Source organism: Prosopis cineraria, unplaced genomic scaffold (genome assembly GCF_029017545.1).
Source record: "Prosopis cineraria cultivar Desert tree isolate PC_DT_omini unplaced genomic scaffold, ASM2901754v1 PC639, whole genome shotgun sequence".
NCBI lineage: Eukaryota > Viridiplantae > Streptophyta > Magnoliopsida > Fabales > Fabaceae > Prosopis > Prosopis cineraria.
Window position 1 is genome coordinate 31,018 of NW_026555964.1, and position 14,212 is coordinate 45,229.

A 14,212-nucleotide genomic window follows, 5' to 3' on the forward strand; every position below is an offset into this window, starting at 1 on the left:
ATTGTGAAATAATTATGTAGATTATATTGACAAAGATAGTGGTGAAAAAGGAGTTGTGAAGGGGAACTTGTTATTCAAGACACAAGGTAACCATTATTAATGTGTTGTGATGAGTGTGTTTGTGAATGGTTATGTGTTGTTTTGTTGTTTGGAAAAATTATGAATTATTGAAAATAAATACTGTATATACTTGTTTGAAATTATTGCCAAGTGGGTTAAAAATTTATTTTTGTTTATCATGATGAGATATTATTGTTCGGATATATTCCTGTTTGGATATTTGAATGATGCATGACTTGTCAGGGTATTTTAATGTATGGTGTTAATGGGAATTTCTGTTCGGTTAATTATTACCACGTGGTAAGCCCTCATTGGACCCAATGAGTGGCGTGTCGCTTGGTCCAACTCACCTTTGGCCGGGTGATTTGGCGTCCGAGCATGGTGAAAGGAGGATATAAGGTGCAGTCATGCAATTAAATACTTGTTCGGTTTGTTTGAAAATATTGTTCGGTTAAATGTTTTGTGTGCCCACTTAGCAATCGCATGATTAGTTACATCCGCATGCATCATTACATATTAATTTTTGGTTACTGAGACTTTTAAGTCTCATTCCCCGTGGTTAATATTTTTACAGGAGCGAATCCGGCCGAGAAAGCACCAGAGGTGTAATTATGGTGTATGAGACACCATCTTTTACGTTGCCTCTTATTTTGGATTATACAATGTATCTTGTGCCAACTTAGGACATATCTTGTCTATGGAGCATGTAAACTCTAATCCTTTTTATTAAATGCATTTATATGTCCAAGAGGATTATGTCTGTCCCTTTTGATTCATGACCTAATTTAAATAACATGCTATGAGGATCATGTCTGTCCCTCATGGTTCTAATTGCTTTTTGAGATATTTTAAGACCTGTGGTATATTGTCTTGGATGTATCATGGTAGAAATTTTTCTACCATGATAAGGGTATGATAAGGGTTCAAAAAAAAAATGATTTCTTGAATTAATAACTTGCGAAAAATCGGTTTGTAAATTTGAGGGTGTTACATGGGGCACTTATGACAATTCCATGAAATTATGGCAATTCCATCATGATGGAGATGGAATTGAATTCTAGGTATTTTGGTAGAATTGAAATCCATAAGGAATTGGATTCATGCATACCAAACAATTGAAAGTATGATTTTAATTTTAATTCCATTTCTCTTGAACCCAATTCTAATGTACCAAACATGACCTAAATGATTCTTAAGAGGCTGAACTGCTATCATTTAAGTTACACTCACTTGGTTATATAAATCACTTTTAACTATCTCATTTAAACTAAAGAAAGGTAATTAAGTGATTCAAGACTTCAAGTTGTTTGAAAAAGAAAGAAATTTCTAATGCAGGGCAATGGAGTAAAAATATCCAAGAAGTCATATGTCAAAAGCATCCAATAACCTAAAGTGAGTAAAAGTGCATAAATGTTCATGAAATTATTTTTTCAATACATATGTGACCAAATCATTACATTTTGGATTCAAAACATAATGATTAATGTTCTTAACTTTTAACGATTTGATTACTAATGCATTAAAAAAATAATTTTATGAGCATTCATACACTTTTTCTTACTTTAAATTATCGGATGCTCACTTTTTAGGTAGTTTTGCTTAGTTGCCCTCTGATATATTATTTTTTTAAGTAGTTACTTTTAATTAGGTCTATCAATGCTTGAATCTAATCCATAATCTTGTTAATAAATTTTATCATTTTAAAAAATATTTTCTCCCTCATAGGTAATATTTTTGTTTTATTATTCATAAAAAGTTGTGAAAGTTTAAAATTGAAAGAAAATATGATCCATCTTTTTGTACAAAATAACTTATCGAACTAGCCGTTAATTTTTTCTAATCATTTTCTGTGTGACCAAAAGGTGTATTTCTTATTGCCAGCCCAGCTTTTTCAGTGTGTCTATTTTTTTGAAAATGAAAATACTATTTTTCTAATCCATGATACTCCGCGATAATTATGTACGGTGTGGCCTCGTTCTTTTTTCTTGTCCCTCTTTCTTTTCTTCTCCTACCATACTTATAGTAATGATACTTCCAAAATTCTTTTGGAACTAAATAATTGATGCAAGAAATATAATAATAACCAGGTGGACGGAGCGGTTGGTGTTTAATTGAAGTGATGGCTCAAGCATCTGAGGCCCCTTGGCTTCTTTTGTTTCACTTTGGAGAGACATTTTAGTAATCAAGTCCTTCTCATAAGGTAATAAAAGAAAAGGAGAGAAAGTAAGAAAATGAAGCTGACAAATAAAAAGGGTTAAAAGTAAAAACAAAGCATCTCATACTCTATGTTCTTTATGATCTCCTAATTAGTATTAGTGTAAATTTATTTTTAGAATTTTCAAGTTAATATTAAAAAGGACATGCTTTTAGTTTTCATCATGATACATAAAATGATAAACAATGGGGTGTGTCTGTGTATACCTACCTCACGTAATAGGATGATGATATATTTGATTAAACTATTGGGCAAATATATAATTATATGTCGGTCTTGTATACAAATAATATCAACTTGTTTGAACAGCTTAGATAACAAAGTCACCGTTAAAAACAAAATTTCAGTGAAGTATAGAGTAGAAAACTGTGAAGTCAAAGTACGAGCAAAATGAAAAAATATATAACAAAAAAGCTCCACATACAACAGTCACAGTTAAAGTTTTTTTTTTTTTTAAATCCCTTTTAATCTCCAATTTTGATGCCAATCCCATCCACGTGTCATGTTTAAGGCCTTCTGTTGATGATTGAATGGATTTAACCGAGTTTCTTGTCATTTTGTGAATACTTTGACTCACTATTATTGTTTTTTTTATATTCTTTCCATTAGGAAAATATTTCCTGTTTTGTGTAACGCAAAACACTAAATGAGATAGTGTGAAGTTCTATTTAATCAAAACGCATTCTCTTTATAAGTATAACTTTAAAATATTCCATCAGCCGCGCCTGGCAAATAAGGAGAATAAAAGGACTCGAAAATATGGAAGAAGGATTTGCATGTTGTTGAGATGCGGTTTTTGTTTTACATTTTATATCTCATAATTTACTCAAACGAAGACATAAAACGTATAATTAATAATAATATACTCATCTCATAATTAGCCAATGTGTACATAAGAGGGAGTATTTTGAGGGAGCCAAAAAAAAAACAATTCACCCCAATTTCTATTATAAGGTTACTTTAAAAAAAATTAATTTTTAATACGAGACATTTGATAAGAATTAATTATATTTTTTAATATTAATTCTATTTAATTTATCAATTATAAGAGGGAATGTAATGTGAATTTTTTAAAAAATTAACAGAGATAAAATTAAAAATTTATTTTATTTTTAAATAAAGTTAATGAATTATTTACTTTTTTCAGAGCCCAATGAGATGATTAAAAATGTTTTATAATAAGAATTGAGAGAGGAAATGGAAAGGCGCGTGTATATTAAAAAAAAGCTGGTTTTGGACAGCCTTCCAAGTGGTTCGGCTGGCGCGAATCTAGGAATGATTAACCTCAGCAAATTCAACAACGTTTTGAAGACTACAGTGTAAGAAGGAATTTAAGTATGACGGAGATTTTTGTGTTTCTTAATTCATGAAGTCTAAGGTTTCGATGTTATTACCCCAAATGAGAAGGACAAGAGAGTAAAGGGAGCTAGATAACACGGAGGTAGCGGTAGCGTGAGTTGGAAATTTGGGAGAATTTCAACTAATGACTAAAAAGATATTCATCAGTTGGTCCCAACAAAAAATTTAAAATTTTACTATCAAATTTTTGGACTAAATTAAAATAAAATAGGTGATTAAAAAAATTAAAATATCCTTCATGTAAAATTAACAAGTATTTGATTACTATATAACTTTACTTATTAATTGTTTACTTATACATATTAATTCCTTAACAATACTTGTTAAATACTCCTCTAATCTTATTTATAAATCATTTTTAACATGTTTTATTAATACTAAGGAAAACATTAAAAATCATTAAATTTGTTTTAAAATTTAATAAATTATCAACTTTATCCTTATTAAATATACACATTTCAGTAACATATTTTTTCTTTTCAACATTCAATAGATGGTAAAAAAAATTATTATAAAAATTTAATAACGTGACTTATAAATAGGATAAAAAAACTCTTCTCTCTCTGTCCTATAAATAGGACCAGAGGGAGTAGTTAACTAGTTAATTTCATGACTCTATGATCTTAAGAACATTACTTGTTAATTTCATAACTTTACTTGTTTATTTGTCAACATGAGTTGTTAACCAGTTAATTTAATTTTTGAATCATTTGCAAGATTTATTCACTCAATTTGACTGAACAGCACTCTCATTAATTGTTATTTGTTTATTTCACTTGTTAATTTAGTTGTAAATTACCTAATTTTTCTTATCAATAACCATACTAATATCAATTGTTAATCATCTAACTTTTACTTATTAATTTACTACTATAAGTAAATTACATGACTTGCCAATGATTATACTAGTTTAATCATTTTGTCATAAATGCGGAATCATTAGTTGTTAATTCTTTAATTTTACTCATTAATTTATTAATATTAGTTTTCAATCATTTTTTTCTTTTGCAAAAGGGCATTTCGGTATTTTTAGTCACCTATTTTATTTCAATTTAGTCCAAAAAAATTGTAGTGAAATTTTAGATTTTTTTAAGATCTACTGATAAATGTCTCCCTTACATAGCCCTTGATTGAAATTATTCCTAGATATTTCCATTGGATGACAAAAAAGTTTTAAAAAGAAAAAAATTAATCATTTAATTATTATAATTTTAATTCAATTTTTAAACTTTGACTTATTATAACTTAGACTCTAAAATTTTGACTCGGTTTAAACTCAATTACTAAAATTTAACTGTTAAAATTTAGTCTCGACCATGTAAATATTGGTCTATGTATCTTAAAAATAAAATTATATTGATTAAAATTATCTTAATATTTATTACTAATATTTTAAATTACTCATCTCTTTTAATATTCATAAATATTATAAACATTGAAAGTTTAAAATATTTTTTATATTTTTAATTTTATTTTTTAAAATATAGGGATCAATATTTTAGTAACTGAAACTATAAGAATTGAATTGTAAGAGATAAAAATTAAAAATTAAATTATAACTGAATTAAAATTATAAATATTAAATTATAATAAGTTAAAATTTAAAAATTAAATTATAATTGAATTAAAAGTATACGGATCAAATAATAAAAACAGACATTTAAAAACGACCCTCCATTTTTCAGAAAACAGAAACAGGACTCTCGCTCGCTCTCTCTATGACCATTTCTGTCATTTTATAAGAAAAATGTACGATAATGCACGCCACACACATAAACACATGAGACCCATGGAAATCTCTTCTCTTTTCTTTTCTTTGTTTTTTCAAAAAAAGGGAGACAAGAATCTGCGTACAACCAATGCTGTACGAATCTGACTCTATCATCAATAATTTTTTTATATAAATGCAGTTCAGATGAGAAGCACCATATAGTCAGATGAAATTAAAAGCCATGAGCTTCTTGGCCCAAAAAAACAGGTCACGAGCCGACCCACAGCATTATCCATGGACCATCTACTCAATTATTCCTGATCATCATTGTGACTATTTACCTTTTTTTTTTTTTAATAATTATGCTGACATATTACCTTCAGTTACTTGCAATTCTGATGCACTACTATATCACTAAAATACCCTCGTCTTAATAAAAGAAATAAAAAAGACATAATTAAGAAATGTGGGCAGAAGTGTGAAAGAAATTTTTTGGGGCACAATAAAAGCAATTTGCTTAACAGAAAAATTAAACAAATAGTGAAATGTCCTTAAATTCATGGGAGCTTCTTAATCGCCACCCCTTCATCCACAGTTCAAACTTCACCCCACATCCCACCACCTATAAAAATCAATAAAAATTGAAATTAAAAATCAAGGAAATAAACAAAGAAATACAAATACGCGTCTCAAGCCACCGTGGTACCCCCCCAGCCACACTCCCCAACGGCATATCACCTTCTTCCTCCACTTCCTCACAACCCTACCCTTTTGTCCTCTTTCTCTTTTCTCTTTTTTCTTTTTCTTCCCCCCAACCCACCCAAAAAAAAAAAAATCTTCCTATTTTTCTTTCTTGTTTGCTCATGGCGTGATTGATCTCGGCGGAGTCCTCGACTCCGCCGGCGGCGTTTGACCGTCCGATCCCTTCGACGGATCGTCCGACGACTGCCGCAACCCCTCGTCGGTCTCGCTCCTGTTGATCTCCTCCATCATCCGAACCACCTCCTGCATCGCGGGTCTCTGATCGGGAACCACCGACACGCACGCCATGGCTATCTGCAACAACTGAACCATCTCTTCCTCTATATTGTGGTACCTCATGAGCTCCGCGTCGAACACCTCCGCCGTCCATTCTTCCCGGACCACCGACTGGACCCATCTCGGGAGGTCGATCCCCTCCTCGCCCAGCGACGCCTGGTTCGGCGCCTTCCCGGTGAGGAGCTCCAGCAGCAACACGCCAAGACTGTACACGTCGGATTTGAAGGTGACCTTCCGGGTCTCCACGACCTCGGGGGCCCGGTAGCCCGCGACCCGGTTGGAAGGAGTGGTGTTGGCGAACAACGGGTTGAGGCCGAAGTCCGAAACGCAGGCTTCGTTGTCGTGGAGGAGGATGTTGGAGGCTTTTATGTTGCCGTGGACCACTTTTCCTGACACGTGTAGGTGAAGCAACCCCCTGGCGGCACCCAGCGCTATTCTCATTCGGCCATCCCAGTCAAGGGGCGTCCTCCCTGACCCTCTGCTCCCTGTATCGCATTCCCAAAACTCAATTTTAGTATTAACCAATAATATTACTCGTAATGATCTTCATTAACACAAGGCATTATATTATAATCACATTTTTAGTGATAAAAAAGAAAAGCACATTTGGAAATAAACATTCCACTTAAGTAGTGTTCTTGGAGCATACAGCTTGCTTTCCAAGGCATAAAAAAGCACGCCTATTGCTTCTTCTTTTTTTTAAAATTGATGATTGAGGGTGGAAATTTTCTTGGCCCTTTTCTTCTATTTATTTAGGGAAAGGGGAAATAAATCAGATAATGAGGGGCATGTTGCTTGAAGGTAGGAACATGAAATAACAAAAGCAAAAGAAAGACCGGAGAATGTTTGCTGCAGAGGCATGAGTTGAAGGCCGCATCATGATGCAGCGCACACTACGCTCTGCTTTTGAACAAACATAATATTCAATTACCTCCATTATCAGCGCCAATCATCCCACACACACATTCTTATGTTCTACACTCCTATATTAAATTGGATTAAATTATAATATCCTCAATCTCCATCCTTATTTACAGCTGGAGGGAGTTGAAAATTTGGTCAACTTCTCTCACAAAACCAGAGAAAACAGTGCCAATTCACACATCAGGAATAATGTTCCGTATGAACATAATAAATGCCGGAGTGGCCTCGATAATTTTAATGTGGAACTGTTAGCTACTCTATCAGCATCAATTTAAAAAGGAAAAAGGAAAACAAATCAATTCAGTGAGGAAAAAATTGAGACGAGGGTTGAAAATGGTACCGTGAAGCAGAGCAGACAGGCTGCCGGATGCGAGGTAATCGTAGACGAGCAATTTCTCGTCTTTGGAGTAATAGTAAGCTCTGAGAGGAACCACATTATCGTGTTTAATCTTGCCCAGAACCTCCATCTGAGCATCGAAGTCTTTCTTTGTTACGGCCACGTCTTTTAATCTCTTCACCACCACCGTGGTTCCTTCTTCCAGCACGGCCTTGTAGGATGTTCCCACGCTTCCTTTGCCCAGAACTTCAGCGGAAGCTCTCAGCAGATCTTCCAAATCGAAGCTGTATATCCCGCCTTCGAAGAACACCAGCTTGTTCCTCTCCGCCTCCACGGACCCGCCGGTGATGTCGTCTTTTGAGGACGATGTTCCAGCCTCAGCCGGCACGGCACGTGTCGCAGCCACGGGCTTTGGCGATTTCGCTGGCTGGCTTCTGCGGCGTTTCCCAAGGCATAGCAGCAGAAGCAGTAGGAGGAGTAGCAGGGCCGCGGCAGAACACCCGACTGCGATTGCGATAATGGCGCCTTTTGAGAGCTTCTTGGACTTTTTCTGAGCAGGGGAAGAGGGCACGACGGGGGCGGAAGGCGACGGGGACGGAGACGGGAAGAATGGGGTGCATGGCGACAATGGTCCTCCGCAGAGATCTAAGTTTCCGGCAAATGAGGATGCAGGGAAATTGGAGAGAGACTTGGGGATCGAACCATTAAGCTGATTATAAGAAACGTTGAAGCCAACCAATTTGGCACTTATGCTGGGTAGATTGCCCGAGAATCTATTGTTTTGCAAAAATAGACCGGTCAAGTGGGTCAAGTTGTTGATTGAGAAAGGGATTGGACCCGTAAAGTTGTTGGACGAGAGATCCAAGCGCGTCAAACGACCCAACTGAGTCAGAGACGTAGGAAACTCACCGGAGAGCTGGTTGTCCTGGAGGTAAACGTTACGGAGCAACGTCAAATTGGAGAAATCGGCGGGGATCTCGCCGTCGAGAGCATTCGAGCGGAGACTGAGGACTCGTAGCTGAGTGAGACGACCGATTGTGTTAGGAGGAATCCCGCCCAAAAGGCCGACGCCTGGAAGACGGAGAGAAAAGACGAAGGAACGAGAAGAGTCGCATTGGACCCCAAACCAGTTGCAGGCGGAGTCGGAAGCGTTCCATTGGACCCGATTCGCGTGTGGGGTCTGAGAGATGAAGGCAAGGAGGGCTTGCTTGTCCCGAGTCGGCTCCGTACTGACTCGCACACTCAGTATCAGAAGCGAGACGAAGAAGACAATCATCAAACGCCAATCGCGAAAAAGGTCTGCCATTGGGGCACCTCAGCTCTGTTTATCCAATAATACTAGAGGAGACAAGGAGGAAGAGATCAAAAATGCGATCCTACGGGCGTCCATGAGGGGAGTTGCAGAGAAGCCCAGAAGCGGTTGTCCGGCGGAGTGCCATGGGAGAAGGCGGGAGGAGGGGGGAAGGGGCGTAGAGAGAGAAAGAGAGTGAGGTGTGTGAGTGGGAGAGAAAAGAAAGGGGGAAGAGGGTTTTGTAAGATTGTAAAAGAGAACAGTATCACGAGGGAGGGCTCCAAAGCGAACACAAGAAGCTGTCTTGCTGGCATTTGTCGAAACGTTATTCATTTTTTATTATTATATTTTTCGTTGCAGTAAATCAAGTTATTTACTACGGAGTCCACTGCAAGGCTTTTATACCTTGACCCCAAAAAAACTAAAAAAGAGAACACCGGTTTTAGCAGCCACGCGCTGATCTCCCGCGTGTAGATAATATTTGTATTACTATTATGCATTTATGCGATAATAATGATGATGTACAAACTCGAACACATGTTAAACAGGGTTTAAGTAAAGATTGTAATGTAAGCATGGGCATGGGCATGGGCAAGAAAGGGCGGGCGGGGACGTTGGCTTGGGATAATAAGCAAGTACTGAGAGTGCTAAATTGTTGGGTTAGGATTAGGATATTAAATGGTTGTGCGAGGGGTTAAGGAAGATGGTGGAAGGGCATAAATGGTAATCCGAGGTCAAGCTGCAATGTTGCCCATGCTGGATCCACCTATGGGCATCATCATTTGTATGCTCCCTTGAACTGCCTATTCAACAATTAGTTGTGCATTAAAAAGGATTTAAAAGTTTTTTTTTTTTTGCCCCAGGAAAAAAGGATTTAAAAAGTTAATAATTGATTAAAATTAGACTGCGTTTATTACTTCTTCATCTACTAAAAAGAAATGATTGTCCTTTTTATACGCTATTTTATATTAAAATGTGAATTATTAATTGTTTTTTAATAATATTACCACATAATTTATGAATGGGTAAAAAAGTCATATACAAGGAAAAAATATTTTTAAAAATGCCATATTTATTAAGGGTGAATTAAAGAACTGTTTTTTTAGATAACATCAACAGTTTAATTCAGTGAAATAGTTAATAAGGGAGTTTTTCTTTTTTCGTTCAAATAGGGAGAGACCCAGACGAGGATCTATGACTACAAGAAACGTATCTACCCCACACCAAGAGCATTGTCTTGTAGTAACGTCCTCAACTCTTCGGGAGAGTGATCCGGATTATGCAATCGAAAGAAACTAAGAAGTCAGCATATTTATTCTTTTCGCATTAGATATGTGTAACCTCAACTTGTCATTCTCTATGTAAGAAAAGGAGAATTTATCCAAGCAAACGGCTGCTAGCGTTCACCGATATACGATTGCACATTAAGCGTTTTGAATAGAAAGTAAATGATGCATGCGGCTCCAATTATATTTGTTTTAGATTCTTCATCCTCTTGTAGGGGATGTTGAGGTTGGAAATAACTTGTCCGTACTAATAGAAGCCTGCCTTTAGACCTAAATGGGTGGTCTTTTTTTTTTTTTGGAACAAAAAATGGGTGGTCTAATATAATCGAAAGGGTAAATCAGTGCAACAAACGAAAACCAAACGGGGACTTGATAGTTAATACTGAAGATAAAAGTTGATTCGCACATGGGCGACTGAAAATATGAAATTGAAATGTCAAATTTTCTGATGCCTCTGATTCTAAGAACAAATGTCTAGATCCTTCCCTCGAATCTTAGTACTTCCAAGCGTATTTCTCTTGCTTATTAAAAAAATTTAAATTCCATTTAGTTGTTAAAAAAAAATAAGAATAAAATAGATTAAGAAAAATAAGAATGGACTACATTACTATTTTTTTTATAGTAAACTTGATAAAATTTAATATTATATATCACAAATATACAACATCACACTTTTTAAAAATCTTATGAATAATAATTTTTAATATTGTGAATTAAATTATCCTTTATCTTTATGATATGGCTCACCTGTCTCTTCCACATTTTTTGTTATTATATTTTTTTTATTTTTTTAATCCATTACATTTCTTTCTTTCTTACTACCTTTCTTTTTGAATAGGACAAGTATTATGTGAACATTCAACAAGCGCGCGCGCACACACACTCTCTCTCTCTCTCTAATAGAACCCGGAAGCTAAATTTTCCTACACTCTCTTGGTTGGAGTGGTGTTGAAAATACTAAAAATAAGATTCATGTGACATGCTTAATAAAAAGCTAACTAATTAGCACATCCATCATTTTTTAAAATAAGGGATGCTAAAAAATTTAGTCCCTAAATTTATTTTAATTATTACTTTAGTCTCTTGATTGTTGTCTCAGTTGTTTATTTGAGAATCATTGTATGAAGAGGAGAGAATGATAGTAAAGTCTTAAAAAATTGAATTGAGAAAATTAATTTTTTATTTATATATCACTTTCAATATATTTTGTCAATATAAAAGAAAATCCTAAACCTCATTACCTCCATCTAAAAATTTAATAAACTTTTATATTTATTTTTATTAAATATATATATTTTTTCTACTGACGAATAAAAGAAGAAGTTTGTGATGGCTTATAAATAGAATAAAAAAATTATTCTCTCCCTATCCTATAAATAAAACCAAAAAAGCAGTAGTTAAGTCGTCAATATTTTTTAAAAGATAAATTGCAAATATCAATTAAAGTTATTGCAAAATGAAGATTGATTGCTATGTATAAATCATTTTTTTTTTAAATTCATGAACCTAACTATCATTCTCCTTCAAAACACCAAACGCGGTACATATAAATATCCAAGGTGACAGCTGACAATTCACTTCAAATTCATGAAAATACGGAGAAATCTTTGTTGATGTATTCAGTGTAAATCCCTGATAAATTAATGCCGCATGGACAAGCAATTGAATTATAGATACCTAAAAACTCACTACTTTGTTTTATAGGTATATATTTAGACAGATACCGTAATATTGTTCAATTAATTATCACCTAGCAACAAAAGGCACTAGTTTGAAGTTTAGAGAAATCCCACATCTCCCTTTCATTTGATTGGACCACTAACCCAACGACCCGGTCCTATTATGGAGCGCGTTTCTTATTCACACGTGCTAATACCAGGTCAAATTCATCCCTATTATCCCTATTTCCCTTGCTTATTTTCTTTTCTTTTCTTTTTTCAGTAATTTAATTTCTGGGATACTTGTTCACTTAAAATGATTATACTATTACATATAGAAATTAGTATTACGTTGTCCAAGACTAAAAATGATGTAAAAAGTCCCACATCATTTAAAGTTGGGCTAATAATTAATATATAATGAAGAGAAAAGACTCGTAAATTTAAACCTTGAGTTTTTGAGTTTAGATGTGACGTCTTTTCGCTATTCTTGCCCATCTCTCCTTTTCCTTAATTCCCAAGTGATCCTAATGTTTAAATTCTTGTTGAAAGAGATATTCATATTCAATACTTGACCATTCCTCAAATAAAATTGTTTCTAATAAAAAGACATTTAGTAAAAAGAAAAATAGCTTTACTAACCCAGCCCAATTAACATAAGTGGATAAAAATAGCTGCTTCTTTGTTGTTGTTTTGGTCAGTTTTCACTATCTTCAAAGAGCCATAACCTGCTTATATTTTCTTGACAATCTTAAATCCAACAAATTTTTAATCAACGTAGGGTTTTTACTTTGGGAAAATGATAGAGCAATTTTTAAAAATTAATTAATTTAACTTAAGATTTAAGTGTTAGGTGTTAGAAATTTACAAGTTTGAGAAAAATAAATTATAAATTTATCATAATAATTGTAAAATTGAAGAGTCAAATTTATAAATTTTTAAAATTTGATACTTACAATTTAAGTTGAATTAATTAGTTAGTCTTTTTAAGAACTTTATGTCATTCTCCCTTTCACCCTGCAGAATAGAGCTTGGTAACACATGTGATTGGTCAGAATTTTTTAGTTTCTCAGTTAATCAACTGTCAATGCACTGCAATAATTGACTAGTCAAAACAAGCAAGTGATGCTTATTTGTAAATTAATAATCACAAATTTAAGGATATAATTGTGAGCTAACGACAAAAGTTAGTATAGTTAACTATAAGATATGACTCATGTTAGTGGTGTGAGTACATTCTATCAGTTAGTGAATAATCTATAAAAATATTTTTGATATATTTTTTTTAATGGCTCACAAGATTTTTTTTTATTGAAGGCAATTTTATTGTTCAAGACATAACTAAGTATAAATGTGAGCACCTCTTTTAATAGAGTTTTAACCTTATTTACTATATCATTAGTCACCAGTCCCTTTTGCTAAACTTAATTCCAGTCAATTCATAGGTGTATTTAAGCTATTATTTACGTCTTTTTTTTAATGACTCATAGAACAAAGCTTTTGTCGATAAAAAATAAGTCACAGTTCCATAAAAAACAAAGATATAACATCAAATGTAGATCAATGATCGTGGATATAAGTAACCACTTCTATCAATGCGTGAGGGAGGGAGGAGAGAGTTAAAACTTAATCTTGAAAACGAACCGAGGTCCGAAACACCAAGAGTGAAGTTATTTAATAATTGACAGATAATAAGCTTTCTTACGTTGCGTGATGTTTTTATTGACAAAGTTTATTGCTCATAAATTGTCCGGCCATGTCACTTTCATAGCTTGAGTATGAATATTTTATGCTTATATCTTTGTTTGTTGTTGCTCTGCTCGGTTCCATCTTCACTGAACTCTATTGCTACCGAAAAGGCTAAGGCAATTAGAATCATTCATTCGCGGTCTTCATTATTCAATTCAAGTTAGGTTCACTTAACACATATTTTTGCTCGATAAACAGAATTTACATCATCCCTTTCGCCAACTGATCTCTGAAAAAAATACATTTAATTGTATCAAGTTGACCTACAAAATATGGTGGCCCTTAAAATCAGTTAAAGGAGAAATTTTAATTCAAGAAATATTGTAGACGAATTAACCGTGACAAGAAAAGAAGGTATGTCCACTAAAAGCCATATTGATTTGCATACAAAATTCTCTTTTCTACACAATAGAAGGCTCCCTGGAAGTTGAACAATCACAATTAACAATAATTTTATACCCAGTTCTAAAATTAAGAAAAATCATGGATCCTTTTTTTTTTTAACATGTTAACTTTCACAGGACAAATTATTTTTTTGGTTGCATAATCTATATATTTTAATTTTAATTGAAAATTTGAGATGA

At 33.9% G+C, this 14,212-nt stretch overlaps 1 protein-coding gene across 1 annotated transcript; it reads right to left on the minus strand.

Moving 5' to 3' along the window:
• Positions 1 to 5,824: 5,824 nt before the first annotated feature.
• On the minus strand, positions 5,825 to 9,158 carry LOC129297872 (probable inactive receptor kinase At2g26730). The gene is made up of 2 exons (XM_054936214.1): positions 7,648 to 9,158; positions 5,825 to 6,868 (listed from the first exon to the last, which is right to left on the minus strand). Exons 1-2 carry the CDS (start codon positions 8,948 to 8,950, stop codon positions 6,207 to 6,209), a joined length of 1,965 nt encoding a protein of 654 aa, XP_054792189.1. The 5' UTR covers positions 8,951 to 9,158; the 3' UTR covers positions 5,825 to 6,206.
• Positions 9,159 to 14,212: the final 5,054 nt, after the last annotated feature.